This window comes from Mytilus trossulus, chromosome 1, assembly GCF_036588685.1.
Source record: "Mytilus trossulus isolate FHL-02 chromosome 1, PNRI_Mtr1.1.1.hap1, whole genome shotgun sequence".
Taxonomy (NCBI): domain Eukaryota; kingdom Metazoa; phylum Mollusca; class Bivalvia; order Mytilida; family Mytilidae; genus Mytilus; species Mytilus trossulus.
This window is the reverse complement of record NC_086373.1, coordinates 1,650,360-1,673,097: the sequence shown is the minus strand read 5'-3', so window position 1 is coordinate 1,673,097 and position 22,738 is coordinate 1,650,360. Positions and strand designations below refer to the sequence as shown.

At 33.5% G+C, this 22,738-nt stretch overlaps 1 protein-coding gene across 1 annotated transcript in view; it reads right to left on the bottom strand.

Annotated features, from left to right (window-relative positions):
- Positions 1 to 204: 204 nt before the first annotated feature.
- LOC134706197 (cytosolic phospholipase A2-like) overlaps positions 205 to 22,738 on the bottom strand; it is a 111,722-nt gene continuing 89,188 nt past the window's right edge. The window contains exons 3-4 of the mRNA XM_063564919.1: positions 10,820 to 10,834; positions 205 to 543 (exon numbers count right to left, since the gene is read on the bottom strand). Of these exons, the coding sequence (XP_063420989.1) occupies positions 353 to 543; positions 10,820 to 10,834 (206 nt within the window). The 3' untranslated portion in view covers positions 205 to 352. The remainder of the gene's footprint in view (positions 544 to 10,819; positions 10,835 to 22,738) is intronic.

The window sequence follows — 22,738 nt, the reverse complement described above, 5'->3', positions numbered from 1 at the left end:
TCTGGTAGCTTTCCCCCCTCTTTTATTCAATTGCTTTGATAATGTGTTTCACGTACAGGATAAATATGGCGTACTAAATTATAATCCTGGTACCTTTGATAACTATTTAAAGCAATAAGGTTTCAAATGCCTGTCCGGTTTTTTAAATTATACAGACTTTAACGTTAATATATATTGATCTAACATTTGATACATTCTATATAAGAAAGATTAAGAACTATAATGGCATTAATCCTTGTCATAAATAACTACAGAAAACGAAAGAAAAATATTGTTGCATTCCTTCAATGGTTAACATGGTTGTATTCTCCTCTCAACTTACTGCAATGATTCTAAACTCTGCTCTCATTTCTTATTGGCTATCATTTTCTGACGTCGTGGGTATCATCCTTTGCTTTTTGTAAATTGCAGTTTGAATGCATTTGTTTATCATCGAAACGTTAATCTTTACATTGTGTCGAACCAAATAATGTAATTTGTTGAAAGCTGGTCTTGTATATTTAAATCTCATCGTGGCATAACTGGGAAATATATCGAAATCATCTGAAAAAGTTAAATGTTTTAATATAAGATTCAATGTGCTAGTTTGCGAAGGATCTAATACTATGCATGTGTCCGAAAATTACACATAACACAAAATCGATGACAGTTTTGAAGATAATTCGTCCTTTTTTGGTCACATGGTATTTTTCCAAAAGTCACGTGACTTTTGAGAAAATGTGGAAAAATATGAAAACCTTTGACCAAAAGTCGTGGAGCGGCATATTGTTGCGCTTATAGGGTAGGTTTTAATGGACACACACTTACTCAAGTCTGATTAAGACAAACAAGTTATCGTCTTGGTATCAAATGAGGAAATACGTGCTATATACCTTGAAAAATCCATGTCTTTAACATTCCGAAATAACTGATTTCAGACGGATTTTTCGTCCATCCAATTTCTAAATCGTTTTCAATCAAGCATTAACCTCAATTATGGTTTTACAAGGGAAAATTCATTGATTTACCAACAACTTGAACTGGCGCACCGTGGACCGCGCCCAATGAAGCCAATTGGGAAAATGGGGCGCAATTTGTCCCACACATTCTTTTAAAAACAAACATAAATATTTCGTTGGTTTTATTTTTTAAATTGAAAGTAAAGTAACATTGGATATAGAAATTGATTTTTTCAACTCCATCATTGAGATTCGAACACGCGGTATTTCCAACTTGGCTGCGTTCAGCATACTTCTGCACCACTGGGATCGTTACGAATCTAATAACATATGAAAACCTAATTCTAGTACTCAAGAGGTGAAAAAAACAACAAAAAACGAAGATCCTCGCCCAGCTTGTTTTCTTTTCGAAATTATGTGTTCAGATGAAATAGTTTTATTGTCAAATGCATCATTTTTCGCAAATATAGGAGGAATCCACTCCTTAGTCTGTATTTTTTTCCATTGAAATATTCATTTCCTTCATTAAAAAAAAAGTGTTTTCAACTTTATCCTATCCTTGCACTTATGAAACTGTTTTGTTACATCTATTTCAACTTTTCCAAAACATTCAAGGATATTTTAGTGTTAATTGTCTTTTTACGATGAAATCTTAATAAAATTACTACGGTTTGCAGCACATTTCAAGTTTATGATTGCGTTGGTACACTAGAAACTACATTTTCAACTATTATCTTAATACTATTCTTCAAAAACTCCCGGCAGATATTGAAAAAAGTCATAATTCCTCCAAAAATATCAGTTTTCTATGCACTTCTTTTTGAAAATATTCTTTAAAATTTGATGGAAAAAAAAAGATTTTGCCGAAAATAAACATGTGAGTGAGAGGCGATATTGATAGTAGTTCGATGCACATTCAATCATATTGCTGGTTTTTGTATAATTAACTTGAACCCTTAACCACATCTGTAAGTCAGCAAGTGGTGATGGAACAAGATTTAATGCCCAAAAAATATCTTAAAATTTGCTTCACCAGTAAGCTGTACCGGTGTAAAAGGGAACGGGTTAAGAGTAGGGTCCCAATCAACAAAGAACATCATCAATTTACTGACATGAAATCAAATGATACAGATGCACTGCTCTTCTTGTGATTAGTTTTTTCACAAAAAAGTAATATATCTAAAATACCGAACTCAAAAGAAGATTCAAATATGAAAGCTGCTCTTTAAATTGCAAAATTAAAGTGTCTAAACACATCAAACGAATAACAAACAACTGACATATTCCTGACTGGGCACAGGCATTTTTTTTATGTAGAAATTGGTGGATGAAACCTGGCTTTATACCAAAAACTTTCATTTGTATGATTGTCGAATAAAATTCAATGAAGTTGAAACACAAAAAACAGAAATGACAGGTAATAATGACAGTACATGTTTATGATTCATCAAGAAAAATTAAAGAACACTACAACACGTAATCCAGATGATAAACAGTCAGTACAATGAATCTATACTTCAATATTGAAAGAAGATGTAGTATAATTACGAATATGAAAACTCTTTAGAAGAGATCAAATGACACAGAAATTTACAAACAAAGTTCATCGTATAGCCTTCACCAATGAGCATTGCTCATTCCGCATTATCAGCAATATATACGATGTCAACCAGAATATTTATCATACTGATGACTTGTTCCCCGGTGTAACATGTTTTATTTTCAGGTTCACAACCAAAAAAGGTAGAATAATACCACAAACAATAGATTTTGAGCGTTTTTCTTTTATATCTTGTTAAAAAAATAGGAAAGGAACACAAAAGATAAATATTAACATAAGTTATATACCTATATGGAGTTATTTTCTTTCAGAACGTCAGGTCATTCTTTTTCAGAATCAACCCGGACGATACCATGTTTCAATGGTATATGCTCCAAGGCATAAAATAATGACCTGTGTAAGGTCATTATTTTCCTTGATTAATATGCAATCTATGATTTACTTCAAAATTTTATTCGTCTAATAGTTTTTTGGTGCCGATTTGGATATTTATTTTCTAAAGTTCAACCGATGATAGATGTAAAAGAAACCGTCATTGTAGGCCCGCAATTTAATTTTAGAAACAAATAACGTGAAGTTTTGTTGCTTTATCGCTATAATAAAGAAACATTATCATATAGGTCAGATGAATTTTAATGTAGACTTTCATAAAATAAATCCAGATTTAACATATTCGTGTGTAAGATTTTGAAAATCTTATTGAGTCAAACTGAATAGGTTGATTGCTTAACGTCCAGTCGCAAATATTGCATGCATGTTCAGAACGATAAACACTGAATAGGAAATCATACTGTGACCTACATGTATTTATATTCGTCTTCGTGTCAGTTCGTAACTTTTTAAAATTTATGTTTACCTTTTACTCTATCAAATGATCAACTTATAAAATAATCTTATATTCTATTGAATAACACGAAAGGGTCGGTGCGGAGGGTATATAATTTTATCCTGATTATCTTTTAATAAAATGTATTGCTGTTCGAAAGACAATCTCTCTGAATTTTTCATTCGATTCAAGTAAAATGGTTAAATAAATAACAACTTTTCCGCGATAGAAATAACATAACAAAACGAAGGAAAACAAAAACACATACCCCTCCCCCTTTGCCATAAGCTTAGTGATACAATAAGTAACTTACAATGTGTCTTGTATTTGTCATACACCGTTATCGGATGGTAACAATACATTTGTGTCTTACTTCATGCAGTTACAGTAATATTTTTATTGTGTATTGATAACAATTTTTAAAATGTTTATATCTAAATTATTTAGTGAGTTTTATTTCACATTTTAAATGAGCCGCAGGGTGTATTAAACCTGAACGCATTAGAAAGGAATATCCCACTTTAGTGTTGTCGTTTAAAAAGGATACTAAATTTTACAAATCTTTATAAAATTAATATTTTATGACGGTATATAAGTCAGATAATGCATATTTTAAGGTTTTTCTTGTCGAAGAACACACCTTGGGGTGTCAGGGTTGTTCAAAGAAAGACCTCCCTCCGGTCGGTCTTTCATTTGATCAATCCTGTCATCCCTCGGTGTGTTCTACGACAAGAAAAACCTTAAAATATGCATTATCTATAACTTAAAGTAATATACCTTTATGGAATTATTTTCTTTCAGAACGATAGGTAATTCTATCAAAGAATCAGCCTGGACGATACCATGTTTCAATGAAATATGCTTTAAGGATGTACTTGGGTGAGGTTTTGGAATTTGTGTTAAATATTCGGACTCCTTGGGATTTTTCCTTGGGATCATGTTCACCTAACCTGACCTAAGTACATCCTTAAGGCATAAATCAATGACCTGTTTGAGGTCATTATTTTCCTTGATTAAGCATTTAACGCTGAAGGTTGTTCTGGCCATTTGATAGTGATCAAATCGTTCTTAACAATACATGGCCAACCATGGTTGATTGGCGACATAACAGGGTTGCGTACAAGAGCAGATTTTCAAATCTTGGCCTGAAAGTTGGCTCTTTTGATGTGCTTTAACATTGCATCTTTTGTTGGGGGCAATAGATAACAATGAATGTTTTTTGCATTGCAAACAGTTCTAACTCTTCAAAACGGCGAATGCTTTGATTTTTCTTTTGCCGACAAAGCACTTAATACTGAATGACAACTAGTTAAGGCGTGAAATCCTGGCATTGCTCCAAACACTTTTTTTAACAATTTTTGTTACATGTTTTTTTCATTTTTCATTTTTTTTTTCCGATTTCAGTATAAAAACAATATACGTATAGTGTCTTGAAATATGAAATTTATTTGTATTCGGCACGAAATTGGAAAATGCTCGGTAGAACCTCGCATTTTCCCGTTTCTAAGCCTCATACAAATAAATTTCATATTTCAAGACACTATACGTATATTGTCTAACACTAAGTGTCTTGTATTTTTCATACACCGTTATCGGATGGTAACAATTCATTAGTGTCTTACTTCATGCAGTTACAATAATATTTTTTTTTATTGAGTACAGATTATAGTTTTTTATGTTTATATCTAGATTAATTAGTGAATTTTATTTCACATTCTTAATGAGCCGTATGGCGTTTTAAAACCAGAATGCATTGTAAAGAAATATATGTTTAGGTGCAAGCTGAAGGACGCCTCCAGTTGCGGGAATTTCTTACTACATTGAAGACCTTTCGGTGACCGCCGCGCTGTTGTTTTTTCTATGGTCGGGTTGTTGTCTCGTTGACACATTCCACATTTCCATTCTCAATGTTATCCCACTTTAGAGTTGTCGGTAAAATTCGTGCTTAATTTTTGCAAATTTCAGTTTTTAACTTTTAGACTTTTAGGTGTCAGATAATGCATATTTTAAGTTTTTACTTGTCGTAGAACAACAAATTGGGGTGTCAGGATTGCCCAATAGTCCATCAACTGAAAGGGTAAAATTTCAGTTCGGTGTTACACCCCAGTGTACCGCATTTTTTGGTATAAATCTAAAGAATAATGTCCGAAGAATATTTTAAGAGGTGTTATACTTTTAAAAAGTGTCTGCAAGGGATTAAAAGGGGACTTATTTGAGAGTATATCAAAAAAATTGTTTTACACTTATATACAGAAATATGAAAAAATTACCAAGTTTTCGGTATTTTTATTAAATTGATCAAATCATATATTATTAGAACGGAGGCTTATTTCTATTTAAATTGTAAATCATAGAGGACCACGAAAAAAGTGGGAGGGTAATTTCAAAAATTTATGATTTTGAATGATTAAAAGCAAACGTTCTAGTTTACATGACAACAAATGTATACTTTAACATTGAACATTATCATCAATTAATTAAAGGCTGCTGAAAAACATTTAAAGGTAAGAAAGAAAAAATTCTGCAAGGTTTCTAGATCTATACTAAAGATTTTTGAACAACAGAATCACCACATTTTAATTTCATGAAAAAGGTCAATCCATAGAATCATCATCAGTTTCCCCCCTGCATTAACAGAATTATCATCATCTTTTTCGTTGTCATCGATAGTAAAATCAACGATTTGATAATCGTTATTGCTACAAGCATTCACATATTAAGAGCCATCTGTCCAGGATAAACCTTGAGGAACACATGACCATCTTGTGTCGGCGCAATAAGATGTACATAAACAGCTTATCAGAATTGATTAAGCATTTAACGCTGAAGGTTGTTCTGGCCATTTGATAGTGATCAAATCGTTCTTAACAATCCATGGCCAACCATGGTTGATTGGCGACATAACAGGGTTGCGTACAAGAACAGATTTTCAAATCTTGGCCTGAAAGTTGGCTCTTTCGATGTGCTTTAACATTGCATCTTTTGTTGGGTGCAATAGATAACAATGAATGTTTTTTGCATTGCAAACAGTTCTAACTCTTCAAAACGGCGAATGCTTTGATTTTCCTTTTGCCGACAAAGCACTTAATACTGAATGACAACTAGTTAAGGCGTGAAATCCTGGCATTGCTCTAAACACTTTTTCCCAAAATTGTTCACACATTTAGTTCGTATTTAATAATCTACATTTAGAAGACTTACCTGTCAGAATAATAATATTAGAACTGGTGCAATTCTGACAATAGCAGGCAAATACCTTCACATCAGTGTAAAAAGATTTTATAACAATGGAATCGTAGCCTTGTCAGCTGCGATTATGCATGAAGAAACGTTTTTGTGTCGGCTTCTTCCTGTTTGCTTAGAGGCTTAATGCATTCTGCACTTGTCGAGATTTCATTTTCAACATATATTTCGTGGCTCATACTTCCATGTGATACAAATACATTCATACCTTTAAGTTTAAATTTATAGGATTATGATCTCCATTTCGACACATGGAATTCAACAAGAGCAACTATGTTTCTACCGACTGTGATGGTTCAGAAATTATCGTTATGATTTGCCCTCCAAATGACCAGCGATTCCGTCCTTATTATATATGGATATTGTGGGATACTGATCGGTGACAAAATAATTGCTGTTTCTGAAACTAAAAGGATGGATTTTAAAACAACAATTGTCAAATCAGAGAAAGAATTGGTATCCTAATAATGGATTGAATAATTGCCATGCCAGCAAATATCCACATTCTTTCCTCAGGAATGGCTTGCATTTGTTTAACGCACTTTTCTAAATGACCAACCAGGATAAATTGATTTGTCTTTATAGGTTTGCCATCAACGTTTGCAAGCAAGTGACCATGGAAGAGGACCTAATTCAAACTGAAGAACATCTCGAATATCCAACTGTCTTGCCTAGGCTATGTCAAGCAAGCCACCAAAAAGCTTTCAATCTGCTTTAAATTTTTGATGTTCTTATCAGCCATAAACTGCTTATCTTTTATTTCCTTTGTTGAAAATGTAAGCAATAAATAATTTGCAGATATTAGTTGACCATTTTCATACGCGTTACGAAAGTCGCACATTAATTCAGAAGAGGCAACATTGCCCAAAGTCAAGCCATACAACTGCTAAGATATTTCAAATGGATTTGTTCAGCTTTGCAGTGTCTGTAAAAAATTTAAAACGTCAGTTTCATCTCGCTTCATACGAGTTTTACCAAGTTTTATTGTGCAGATGTTTCAGGGTAAACTGTTTCTGCACAATCGCGACACTTTGATAAATAGAAGCTTTTTCCTGTGCATTTAACAACCAACGTTTAACAGAACCTTTATCTAATCTGAAACCAACAATGCCACTAGACTGACATGTATCAGGAAATTGACGGTCATATGCAAAAAAACATGGTAAAGTTTTTTTAACACATGCCATATGAAGTTCCCAATTAACTTCCATTCTTGCTCCTTTAAACAACACTGAAAGTTCCACCATTTCTATGTAAGAATTCCAGAGGCTCGCGGGTACAACAAATTCGCGGGTCTAAATCCATTTTTTTTTATTTAATATAAGATTTCGCTATATTTTTCTATAAATTAACTTTATCTTATACCTAATACAAAAATAAAATAAAAAAATGGGGTCACCGTTCACTTACGCTCACAATCTGCCTTCGAAAAAAGCATACATTCTTGCTAATGTCTTTTGTTTCTGTTGAACTTATAGGAGAAAAAGCGGTAATATAGAAATAAAAAAAGAACCAAATTACAGAAATGGCTAAAATTTAACAATTATTTAGTTTATGTACAGATTTTTTCGAAAATAACAATATAAAAATATAGGTCACCGATGAGTTAAAAAAGATATTTAAATTTTAATGCCAAAAAATGGCATTTTTGCACCCAAGGGAGATAATTTGGAGCTTTTTCAATGATATCTACATTTTAAAAGTCACCTGGGGCCAACACGTATTGATTTTTTGGAATAATGTTTAGTACCATATGATAAAGTAACAACTTCTTAAGGTAATTAATAAAATTTGTAATGAAAAATAAACGTTTGATTTTTTTCTGAAAATTTTATACCCGCGAGCCTCCTTTAGTGCTTATGTGTGCGCTCGGGTAAGAATATACTGTCATCTGAATGGAAGACGGTATTGTGATGATTTATGGTATATCACGAGTACATATGTTTTATCAGATAATTTATATTTTAAACGATATATAGATACTTCAAATAGTTTAAACATAGCAAACTGCGCAATTGTAAAGTTTAATTCACAAATACGGGCACAAATTTCTTTATGAAAAGAGAAAAAATGCCTTAATTTTTACAAAATTTTACTGGTAAATAAACGATTTTTAAAAGAAAAAATCTGTGTTTCACTAAATATGATAGTTATTATATCTGTTTTGGTTGTTTAAACCTATACTTTTTTTAAGTCGCTTTATATTAAAGTCATAAGAAACCTCAAATTAAAAAATAAATATGCATATGTTTTTTTATAACTAAATGGATAGTTTTCATTATACAACTAATGTACATATACTTTTTTCTGAGGAAATTTCTTTAATTTGTCCACATGTAGAAGAAGATTACTTATTTCTAATTGCTTGCTTCCAGCAAGCAATTCGCCGACATATTTTCCGTATGCATAGTGACCCGAGCGTAACCCTTCTCGTAAAAATCCGGTGACCCAAATGCGCATGTATCTATCATTAAAATAAACAAATATCTGATTATACATGTTAAACACGTGCTCAATACCCATGCTTTTTGTGATATGTTAACTATAAGGTGACAATCGGTAAAACTCGTCTTCAAAACACGGTATTTAATGAGCAGCCATATTTGTTAAATCATAACAAAAAAAGAGAAAAAATTTGACGATTATATGATATATTTGCGAAATTAATGATAAAATCTTGCACAGAGGACTAAGTTTATGATATATACATGCATTGGTTCAAGAATTTGACAAACATTATTTTTCACCACTCGTTTCATATGAATTAAAAATTTTGAAATAAAATTACTTAGTCGTGATTTATAAATGAGGGGACCATTGAAAGGTTCAATTTTAAACCTTTTTTGGACACGTAGGACTTTTATGTCAAGTTTGTGAGTTAGAGACCTGGTTTAGACTCTAAACTCTAGACAAAATGTGTTTAATCCTTTTAATTTTTCAGCCAAACATACGCAATTATAAATTTACATTATTACTTTGAGTGCTACTATATGTACCATCAGAAGCACAATGCATGTCGTAACTAAGGAGTACGCCGCCATCTTGACTTTCTAAAAATTAAAATGTTTGATAAATGCAACAGAATCTAAAATGAACTAGCACCTACCTCAAAAACTTCATTTTAATTAGAAACTATCCGAATTTGAAGCGTACCAGTAACGAAATAATCTTCCGTCTGAAAGTTTTCAATCGTATGACGTCGTGTTTTGCCATGACGTAAATATGCCTAATCATTCGTGAAATTTCCCGGAATTTTATTCAAATCTTATTTTTATACATTTTTGAAGCTTTAGTGCATTTTTTTTGGGGGTGTTATATATGCATTAGATAACATCTGTTATGCAATTGTTTTATAATCTCAACTTGCTGAAAATCCCAGTATCCCTGCAAGAATGTGTATCGCGCATGAATAGATTACAGAAGTAGTTTTGGAAACATGCTTTATCGAAGTGTAAACAAAGAGAAAAATTCTACTTGACCAATCCATTTCAAGTATTTATAGATTTGCAACTGATATAATAATTATATCGCGGTACCCTGGGATGTAACACAAACTCCTTAACTAGAGCACATTTGAAAAGTAGCTGATGGACTACAGAGAAAGACCGCCTACGGTTGATCTTGCATTTGATCAATCCTGACACCTCTCGGTGTGTTCTACGACAAGAAACACCTTTGTATATGCCTTATTTATAAGATAAGACAGGACATAACATTCTTTACAGATGAAAAAAGACAGAAAAAAGAAAGAAACAGTTCATGCAATTTATATTTGTATTAGCAACCCCCTTTATATTATTGGAAATCGTGTGCAAAAAGTAAAAGAAAAACAATACTTAACACTCAGAGGAAAATTCAAAATGGTAAATCCCTTATCATATGACAAAAGAAAAAGCTCAAAGACATGAAACGAAAGGATAACAACTATAATACTCCTGACTTAATACAGGCATTTTCTTATGTTGAAAATGGTGGATTGAACCTGGTTTTATAGCTAGCTATACCTCTCCCTTGTATGACAATCGCATCAAATTCAATGTAAATCGTATCAATTTATTAATTACCGATTACATTCACTGATCATAGCATATAAGGAAGGAAATAAAAAAAAATTAAGAAGTAATTATAATAATAAAATATATATAAATGTATATGCTTTGACAAATAAAATTGAGAAAGGAAATGAATTCTTTGAAGAAAAAATGTTGTTTTAAAAATTATAACTTAATTATCTTTTTAATATATACTTACTACATATCTGACAGCCTGCAAATATAAATATGATTTAAAGTTAAGTACAAAATTGTTTGTACAATGCCAATACATTATACTTAACATTGCAGATGTACACATATCGAACTGAAGTTCATAGTAGCAAGATATACGCATAAAAAGTAAAAACTGTTTTTGCATATACTATTTACAAATCTAAGTGTATGTGTAAATAGCAATTGATAGCTATAACAATACAGACCAAGGTGAACAACTATTCTGTGTGTCAAGAAGAGAGGGACGAAAGATACCAAAGGGACAGTCAACCTCAAAATTCGAAAATAAACTGACAACGCCAAGGCCAAAAAAGCAAAACGAAAAAGAGACAACAATAGCACACACAACATAGACAACAAAAGAATAAACAATCCGAACTTTTCTGATTGGGCTCCATTACTATATCCCCCAGCATTAGGAATTAAAGAAAAAGTAGACACGGCTTCCTTCGCCTCATTTTGAAACTAATATATCGAATTTGACTTACACAGTCATCTCAGATCCAGAATCTATGACAAACGAGACGATTTTAATTTTGAAATTATAAATTTTCCCCACCTTAGTTGCAATATACCAACTTCACATGCATATGGGATATATATTTCCAAACGTATTCGATACTCAAGACCTTGCAGCTCTTATTCAGGCTTTGTAAAACGTCGTCAGTGTCTGAGCAGAAAGTTGATGAACCAGGGGTATTTCAAAGAATGTCTCGTCTTTTTTCTAAAAAAGTTCATCGGAAGGTACCAATACTTAGTTGATAAATATTCCGTATCAACTTCACAAATAATACATGATGGTCTTGATTTACAGATTATGCGTACTGATGTTGTTTATCATCATAACCACGTGTTATATTGTTCTTTCATTTGTCTTTGTTCTATTATTAATATTACTTTTACTGTTTGGTTGTTTTATGTGATATCCATTTAACGAAGCTCGGTACTTAAACATCCCGTCAATGTGTTTGTATTATCTTTCCTTTTTTGCTGGTGTGTTTTGTATAAAAAATTATGCGACTTTTTTGTGTTTCTTTGGTTCTTATGTGACTCTGTACTTTAAAAGATCCCGTCAGTATGCTTTTGTTCTATTATATTTCATTATGATATATTTCTATTATGAATTAGGAAATACGCTGCGCCACAAACGTCAAAATTATTCAATCGCGTATATAAGGAAATCAACAAAAGTTTGTATTTCAAACATTGGGTAGAAAAAATTATAATTTCTATAAAGGACAAAATCGACAATAAAGGAGAAATTTCTCAAAAAATCTTTGATAAACTAAAAAGGAAACAAAATTGGAATGCAGTATCATAATCTTGGAAAGAAAAATTAAAGAGTAAAACATCAACAAATACTAAAATTTATATTCAAATAGATATAAAGATGAACTGCCATCGATTGTATTACAATCTGGAGAAAAAATTCATTCAAAGAAATATATAATATTTTAATTAAATCTAATAAAGAGCTCCCAGTAGAATTTTATGTATGGAAAAATCATTTCATTTTTGATAAAGTTACTTATTTTATAAAGAAGAACCTTACTTTTACATTTCATTTTTTAAAAGATAATAGAATGAAAATGTTTAAATGGAAATTACTGCATAACATTACAGCAATTAATCCTAATTTGTACCGTTGGAAAATATCTGAGAATCCAAATTGTGTGATTTGTTCCAAATGTGATAACTATATTCATTTTTTCTTTGAATGAAAAAGGGTAAAAAATTATTGGTCTATAATTGATGACATATATATGTAATTAAATATAGATCAACATGTCTTCTGTCTTAATTATCTTGTATTTGGTTATATTTATTTTCTATGAGACTTATACCTTAAATAAATACTAAGGTATTTAAATAGCAAAGAATCAATCAACCAATAATTTAACAATTCAATCAAGATCAGGAGGCAAAAGCTCCTTCTTTGATATCTTCTATATACTTCATTTTTTTCTAATCTGAAATATTCGATTTTTCGAAGTTAAAAAATTTACACATTTGATAAGTGACTTGATGACTGAAAAAAATTACTCACCATTTCATGAAATTATTTGTCAAGCCATGAGGTCAACCGTGCTTGATCATTCTTGATCATTGTGCTTTCGGTGAACACTAGTTTTATTATATCTAAATTTCTTTGTTATATGATTGTTTATCAGTCAGGGGCATTACTTAAACAAGTAACAATTAAAATTACCTATACAAGTAATGTTGAAAACTAGGCTAATTTAAATATAACTTATATAAGTTATTTTACTGAATATTATTTTTATAGGTGTCCAAGAATACAGATTTTACTAGCTTTAAATAATTTTCACAGTTATCTGGTTATTTTTCCCTTGATATATAAAAACTAATTCTTCAGAAACACTAATTAACTTTCCGACGCACTTATCTTTCATACCGACGCTTCTGGGTCAAAGATTGGTCTCTTGGGACTATTAAATTATCATTTTCCTCTAAAATCTTGAAGGTAGACTGATATAAATAGATAGATACTTGTGAATTAATTAAGACCTGAAGTTATTTATAATTTGTAACCTAAATCAAATACATATGTGCCTTAGATAAGTGTAATTGCTATTTTTATCAAAAATGTTTAAAATAACTTATTCAAGTAATATTTTGTCATTATTTTCAAAGTAGCCCTTTATCTCTATACTCCTCTCAAATCTGATAAATTCTTTATTTTATGATATAAAATGTTGTTTAAAATCATGAAAACTTCATTTAGTCTATGTTTCTATTGAAAATTAAAATAACTCTATTAAGTAATTTTATTATTTTTTAAAATAAATATTACTGACACTGAGTTAACAGAAAACTCGATCTTATACAGGCATAACAGTTTACTCTCATTGAGATTTGATTTGATATTTAGTACAGAGTAAGTATTGTGGTTCCATAGTTTTAGATTGTGAACGTAAAATATTTACATATCTATTCCACATTGTTTTAGGTAGAAGGAGATTATTTATATTATTTGGTAGGTACATTTGCAAAATTGTTCATTAATACATATATCTTGAAAACTTTTGATTTGAGAAAAGCCATCACAAAATTCAGGATTTCATCTCATAGACTCAAAATTGAAACTGGGAGATATTCCAAATTAGAAGTTCATCAAAGAATTTGTGATAAATGCGATTTAAATAAAGTGGAAGATGAACTTCATTTTCTGATAGAATGTTCTGTATACTCTAAGGATAGAGACATGTTATTTGATCTGATATTTAAAGAATGTAAAAAAATTTACTCCTTGGATATGGTCAATAAATTTATTTGGCTATTAAACTGTGAGTCTATTAATATTTTAAAACAACTTGGCTATTTCTTATCAAAACACCTGCCTTGAGTAACATTTATTATATAACACTGGGATACTGTAAGCAATATTTATAATGTCTAACTTTTTAAAGCATACTGCTTTGTTGTTCTGCTTTATTGTATTTGTAATTGTTTGTAACTATATATTGTCATAAATGTATATGCACTATGCCCCTTGAGGGTACCTCTTATGGAAATAAAAGATATTCTATTCTATTCTATTCTATATATATCATTTAAACACACTGATATGGCTGCGAAAGGAACTGACGAGAATGGCACTACTGACCAACCTATTACACCTTTAGTTGAAAGTCAACCATCTGCACTAAAGGATATCACGGAAGCCTTTGCCAAAACAGGAACAAAACCAAAGGCTGATACACCAGAGCAACCTAACGAAATGGATGATAGACTACCTGAAATCTACTTGAGCCATCAAGTTAGAACATGTCAATCCAGACATTGTATTAGCACCTCCACCTAAGCCACCGTCAAGGGAGAAATCTAGCAAAGTAGTCATGACACACCCATCAAGGATTTCCAATTTTTCTGGAAATGAACCGAAGTCAAGAGACACCACCTTTGATTAATCAGATGCTGAGGATATCAAAAGATTGATCCAGCAGATGACAACTAGAATGGACGGTTATGAAAAGAAATTGTAAAAACAAGAACCTCAACAGCAACAACAAGAACCTGCATGGCAACAACAACCTCCATTGCAACAACAACAACCTCCTTGGCAACAGCAATCTACATGGCAACAACAACGACAACCTCCTTGGCAACAACAATCTACATGGTAACAACATCAGCAACCCAGATGGCAACAACAGAGAGGTAGAGTCAGAGGTAGAGGACAACAACAGACACATGATGAACCACAATGTTGGAGATGTGGACAAACTAAACTATATAAAAGAGGTTGTGGTGTAAGAATGGAGCACAGCAGGAAGGATTTAAACGGCAAGAAGCCAATGTAGAGGGAGCGTTCATAGACTTATGCAGAAGTAGTGTTCCCGAAACTAGTCATGTGAAATTACCACCAGGATTTTTTGGCAAACCAACAGAAACTAAAGTTAGTATTGAAGGATTAGAAACACCTGCACTTCTTGATACTGGTTCCACCGTCTCAACTATCAGCGAATCTTTTAACAGGGATCATTTAACAACACCATTGAACAAATATAGCAACACTACTAGACATTGAATGTGTTGATGGTCAGAAACTACCATACTTAGGCTACATAGAAGCCGATCTACACATACCAGGTTATAAACAGACACAATCATCTATCCTGTTAGTTACACCAGACAGTGGATACAATCAGCAAGTACCATTATTACAAGGAACTAACACTCTGCCGTACTTCATGGAATCTCTAAAGAAGGACTTAAGAGAAAGATTTTTACAGACTAGTAAGCTGACTACATCCTGGTATCTCACATTTAGATGCATACTACTACAAGAAAAGGAACTAAAGAGGAACAACAATATCTTGGGTCTTATAAAGAATGCTGAAATCATTATACAACCGAATACAACCATCACATTGTCTGGATATGTTGACAATGAAGTACCATACCATACTACACCAGCTATGCTCCATCCTTGCAATTTAGCCACAGATTCGGAAGACTTTGATGCTGAACCATTATTGATTACTTACCACCTAAGGCAATAGTATGTGAATTTCAACCAGTCCAACTAGAACCTACACCAAGTTTACCATCTGAAGAGGAAATTACTGACATCATGGAGAAGATCAAGATAATACAGAGCACTTTAACAGATGAACAACTAGATACAAAAGTTAAACTTCTACGCTCATACATGGACATCTTCTCTAAGACTGATGAAGACGTATAGGACGTACTGCTATTGTCAAACATCGCATTGGTATGACATATGATAGACCTTTTAAGCAGCGATACAGAAGAACTCCTCCATCACCATATGCAGAAGGTAGAGATCATTTTCGACATCTCACACATGAAAGGATCATTAGACCATCTAAGAGTCCATTCGCCTCCAATGTAGTTCTTGCTAGAAAGAACGACAATACTCTACGCTGTGTTGATTATCGTCAGCTCAACAATAGGACGAAAATTGATAGATATAGTTTACCAAGGATTGAAGACCTGCTTGACTGTCTCTCCGGAAGAACCTTTTCGGTGTCGTTGATATGACATCTGGGTATCACCAGATAGAGCTGTACGAACCACATCAGGAAAGGACTGCATTCACAGTTGGACCTCTAGGCTTGTATGAGTACAACAGAATGCCATTTGGACTCACCAACAGTCCAGCCACCTATCAAAGACTCATTGAAGACTGTCTAGCTGATTTCCACCTAAGAATAAGCTGTGTGTTAATTGATGATGTGATTATCTTTGGAAAGACATATGAGGAACATCTCAACAACTTTCAACTGGTAATGGACCGCATCAGAAAGGCGAACATACGTTGGCACCCAAGAAATGTTCGTTCTTTCAACGCAAGGTAAAGTTTCTGGGACATATTGTTTCAGCAGACGGAGTGGAAGTAGATTCAGAAAAGACCGAGACGGTTCTGGCTTGGTCTACACCTAGATCACCTGAAGATGTTCGACGTTTCTTGGGATTGGCTGGGTAAAACAGACGTTTCATTAAGAACTTCCGCAAGATCAGCAGACCATTGACAGAGTTGATGCCAATTCCATCAGGTAGGGAAGGACAGAAGAAGAAGAAACAACCACAGAAGTAATGGCATTGTGGAGAACAACAGGACCAAGCCTTCAGTAAACTGACAGAACTCCTTACGTCAGCTCCGATACTGAGTTATCCTGACAACAGTTTACAGTACGTACTTCACACCGAAGCGTCTGGTTTTGGACTTGGTGCTGTATTCTCCCAGGAGCAACATGAAGAAAAACACGTCATCTGTTATACTAGTAGAGGACTAACCAATGATGAGAAGACTTATCCGGCTCACAAGATGGAGTTCCTTGCGTTAAAATGGGCGATAACAGACAAGTTTAAGGATTACCTGTATTGACCCGCACATTATACAGTGATGCCCGACAACAATCCTTTGAAGTATGTCCTCACTACTGCCAAACTGGATGCCACAGGACACAGATGGTTGGCTGATCTTGCAACTTACAACTTTGATAATAAGTATGGTCCAGGGAGAAACAACTCTGATGCTGATTCCTTAAGCAGACATCCCAGGGATATAGTAGAGATCAACACCGACACTATCAGAGCCATCTGTAATTCCATAACATCAGTACCGTATGCCAAGTGTTAAGCAGTCAATCCAGATATATTACAAGATGATATAGATCTGAATGGAAGATCAACATCAGATATCAGAGACTGGAAGAGAACTCAAAGACAAGACACAGTTGTTAGTCACTGGATTGATATGATACAGAAAGACCAGAAACCAGAGAAAAGAGACGCCATATTCAAGAGGCAGTAGTATCATCTGAAGATCATAGATGAGTATTATATCGTCAAGTAACTATCAACGATGAAGTTAAACAACAGCTAGTACTTCCAGCAGCCAATCTTTCTACAACACTTCAGGCACTACACAACGACATTTGACACCCTGGAAAAGACCGTAATTTATCATTAGTAAGAGACAGATTTTACTGGCCTGGTATAGCCAAAGAGGTTACAGAGAGGACAGCGCATTGTGGAAGGTACATTAGAAGAAAGACGCTTTCAAACCAGCTGAGAGCTCCGCTAGTAAGTATTGAGAAAACAACACCACTACAGCTAGTGTGTATGGACTTCATTACGTTAGAACCACCTAAAGGAGGTCAACAACACATCCTGGTCATAACAGGTCACTTTACCAGATTCACTCAAGTCATTCCTACCAAGAACCAAACGGCAAAGACAACAGCTGAAGCCTTTTATCAGCACTTCATAGTACATTATGGAACACCAGACCGTATATATTCACACCAAGGAGCTAACTTCGAATCAAAGATCATAAAGGAGTTATGCAGTCTGACAGGAATGACTAAGTCACGTACCACCAGCTATCATCCGATGGGCAACGGAATGTACTAAAGGTTCAACCGAACTCTTCTTAACCTGCTAGGAACACTTCAACCAGACAAGAAGAGGAACTGGAAAGCCTATGTAGGTCCACTTGTCCATGCCTACAACTGTACCAGACATGAGTCTACAGGGTTCGCACCATACTACCTCATGTTTGGAAGAGATCCTAGACTTCCAGTGGATGTAGCATTTGGCATATGAAAAGATACTGGATCTAATTACATCAAGGACCTTAGAGAACGGTTGGAAGTTGCCCACAACTTTGCTACGGAAACATCTTAGAAAGCACAACTGAGACAGAAGAAGAACTATGACACCAAAGTAAAGGGGAGGTACCATCAAGATAGGAGATAAAGGCTTTGTGAAAATAGTGGCATTTGAAGGCAAACACAAGCTTTGAGACAAGTGGGAACAAGATCCTTACGTTGTACTTGAACACCGAATCTGGAGATTTCACAGTGAGGAAGGAGAGTGGAGAAGGACGTAAAAGGAACCTCCACAGAAACTTGATGTTGCCAGTGGGTCATCTGGTAGAACCAACTAGACCAGTACCAAAACTCTGAAAACCATCTAAGAAAGAACCGCCGAAACCAGCACCTAGAGTATTGAGGAAACCAACCATTGGTTATCCGGAGTCATCTGATGAGGATATTAAAGATGTATTATTGGAACCAGTTGAGGAGGACAGCGATTCAACCGTCACTTCAGATATTATTCAGCCAGTGGTGAATCCAACAAGCGACGTGAAAACAGAAGATGAATCTGAATCTGAAGGGTACGCCCACTCTCATGATAGCAATGGGACAGATTCAGATAACGGCGAGAGAAGGCCTTCACTAGAGGTGACAAGTGGCAATCAGGAAGATAGTTCTGACAGTTTGTCATCGTCGTCACCTGTTAGTATTCGGCCGGTCGACTAGAGCAAGGAAAGCACCTGCGAGATGCCGTTAGGGAAATACGAGCTTTCATAGAGTGCAAGTCATACCACCACAACAGATTGGTTTCAGAGGGTCCAATGCCTTACATCTTTAGCTAGCACTCATCTATGTCATGGAAAACAGGCAGAAGCAGCACATTTTATTATTGACGTCATTACAACAGCAACCACAGACAGGAAATGACGAGAAGTCATTTTACGGCTGGGGGGAGTATATGATAGCCTGTTATTTTATGTATTTTGTATATTTTTATATTCTAAGTTATTGATATTAGTACATATTTGAATAAAGTTATATTGTTAGCTAATTAATTACATTCTGTAACTAAGGATAAGTATTATGTGTTATTCTATTTTAACTTATTGACATGGACTATTGATGGACGAACTCTATTCTTATCCTTTGGTTAAGTCTGATTTCACAGTAGTTATTACTTTATTTTCATGGTTGATTTGAGTGTTTTAGGACATTTTTACTATTGGTCAGTACATTTGGCGGTTAAATTCTTTTGTTTTATATCTTATGGGAAGACATCTTGTGGTCAACACATCCATTTATACCTAACTGCGACCGAGCTTACCGAAAGGTCGTGCGACATAATTAGTCAAACAAACTTTATTAGATTTAGTTTCTAAGGAACGAACGTTTTCATTGGTCAATTCAAACCTTCGACCTCAGAACTGCGAAAATAGAACTCATGTTCTATAACGTGGAATGGACTGATTAATATTCACGTAGCTGGTCATGATCGTTTAAAGCTTCCATCGTCGTAGTCGCATACATGATTCCAATCAATGTGAACAAGGGCTCCGTGTTGAAGACCGTACATTGACCTATGATGGCTTACGTTTATAAATTGTCATTTGGATGGGAAGTTGTCTCATTGGCACTCACATCACATCTTCCTATATCTATATAAAAAGAAACAAACAGTTTTTAAAAAAGTGTTTATTCATTAAATTTTTTTAATGTATCGATAAAAAGTTGAGTTTCTTCTTGTACTTGCATTTAGTCATCCTTAATTTCTTGATATTTTGTTTATCAGTTTATCATACACGTTTCGTTTTGTATTTCATTTTAAATACAAATACATACTACATATACTTTAGCGAATAGTTCAACGATGTTATGCAGCTCTATTCTTACAGTATAAAATTGAAAGATAAATGTTCATCCATTTAAAAAAACCAAAACAGTACATTTAAATTTAAAGAAAGAAGATGATTGCCAATGAGACAACTCTCCACAAGAGACAAAAATGACACATAAATTAACAGCTATAGGTCACCGTACGGCTTCCAATAACGACCAATCCCATACCGCTTAGTCAGCTATAAAAGGCCCCAAATTCAAACAAGCATTGTTCCTTATAAACTACGATTTCTCACAAGTATTAATTTATTATTTAGTTCCACACATGCAAAAGGAATAATCTTCGCGGATGTAACATTTCAAGTTATTACAACAACCTGCCTTCGCTGAATTCATCAGGTGCACCAATGATACGATTAAAATTATTTTATTTCTATCTGTGGGGGACAATTTCCTCCGTTTATGGTACGCTTATAGCTACAATTTTGTACTGTGTATATGCTTTATAGCATGAAAATAATAAACGAGGAATGTCAGTGCAACCCCTCATTAATTATTGTAATGGATAAGTATTATGAGATAATTATTATAAGTGACTATGACATTGTTAGGATTATAACCTATCGTCGGTTTGAAAGAATTTAAAAGTGGTTCATATATTCATCCGTATAAAAGCGGCATATGCATTTCATTGTATCCTTATATTTGTATCTTATTTTATCCTTATATTTCTCATCATGCCGGGTACAAGATAATTGAGTTGCTGCATGCATAAAGAACTTATAATATTACTTAAAACAAAATATCAGTATAATATTTCGACCCCACTATTTGAAACTAACAAAATACACACTGACTACATTGCTGTTGTATTTAAATCTTACGGACAATGAAATGAGACGTAACAAGTTGTTTGTTTGTGATACGCCCCCGAATGTTATCAATGAACTATCAAACGCAAAAGTAGACTGCATTTTAGTTGGGTATATTGTTGGCTTATTAATTACATTCTGTAATTAATGATTTATTTAGTATCATGTGTTAATCTATTTAAACTTATTGACATGGACTATTGACGGACAAACTCTATTCTTATGCTTTGGTGTTTTGAATGTACAAGTAATTGAAAAACACATTCGCAAAGTAGACAAATTGTTTAGATTGTGCAGTTGATGAACATTACCCTTTGATAAGAATAGCACATGCCAAAAGATGATTAAATGATTTAGAAATTGGAGACAGAGTAACAGTGAAATTGGAGACATAGTTCTGATTGACTGTAGACACATCAAAGGATTGGTACTGTTATTGCCGAAAGTTGAAAAGTAGGAATAAAAGTTGGAATCATGATTGGTTTAATGAGTCGAAATCAAATTGAAAAGATCTAGAAAAAGGATTTGACAATTTTGGACATACCAAAGAGCACTGAAGATAACGTCATTGAAGCAGTACAAGTGGTGAGCAAGATGATGTTCACTCCAGTTGCCGGGGTGGCTGTAAGACAGGCAAATGTAAATGAAAAAATCGAACGTATTGTGTAATCCCAAATGTCTTTAACTATTAGGTTTAACCTTTAACTCCAATATATAATAGTACATATGCAATTTTTATCATGGATTAGTTTTGAAAAGAAATTGTATAAGGGTTAACCGTTTTAGTTTATTTTTGCTTTTAACGACTTTGACACTTTGCACAAGTAGTCAGTATTTAAGTGGCAACAAGCTGTTTAGCTAAATGTGCTCAATGTCTCATGCTATGTTATGTTGTTACTCTGCATTCGTTTAAAAAATAATACTAATATAAAAAGAAGATGTAATATAATTTCCAATGAGACATCTCTCCACCAGAGTCCAAATGACACAGAACTATAGATCATCACACAGCCTTCAACAATGAGCAAATCGCATACCGCATATTCAGCTTGAAAATGCCCAGAAATGGCAAATGTACAACAATTCAAACGAGAAAACTAACGGCCTTATTTATGTACAATAATGAACGAAAAAATGTATGTAACACATCGATAATCAACAATCATTGAATGACAGGCTCCTGACTTGGGACAGGCATATACATAATGATGCGGGTTAAACATATGAGCAGGATTCCAACCCTTCTCTTTCATAAGACAGTGGTGTAACATTACAACATAATAACGAACTATACCAATCAGTTGAAAAGGCTTAACTCGTCAGATGGATACAATCAGAAATATTACACAGAGTGGATCAGGACGGGTACTTGTATATCCCATACAACTACATACTACTACAAAAAAATCCACTAAGTAAAGAATACACATTTGAAAAAGAAGAGAAAAACAAACATAATATAGATTTCAAAAATACATACTCTCTATGATAAGAAAAAATGAACAAACAAATAAATAAATACAAGAAAAAAGCAAAAGAAAAATACACCCGACAATTGACATAACAATCCAAAACTTACTAACTAAAAGAAAGGAGTTT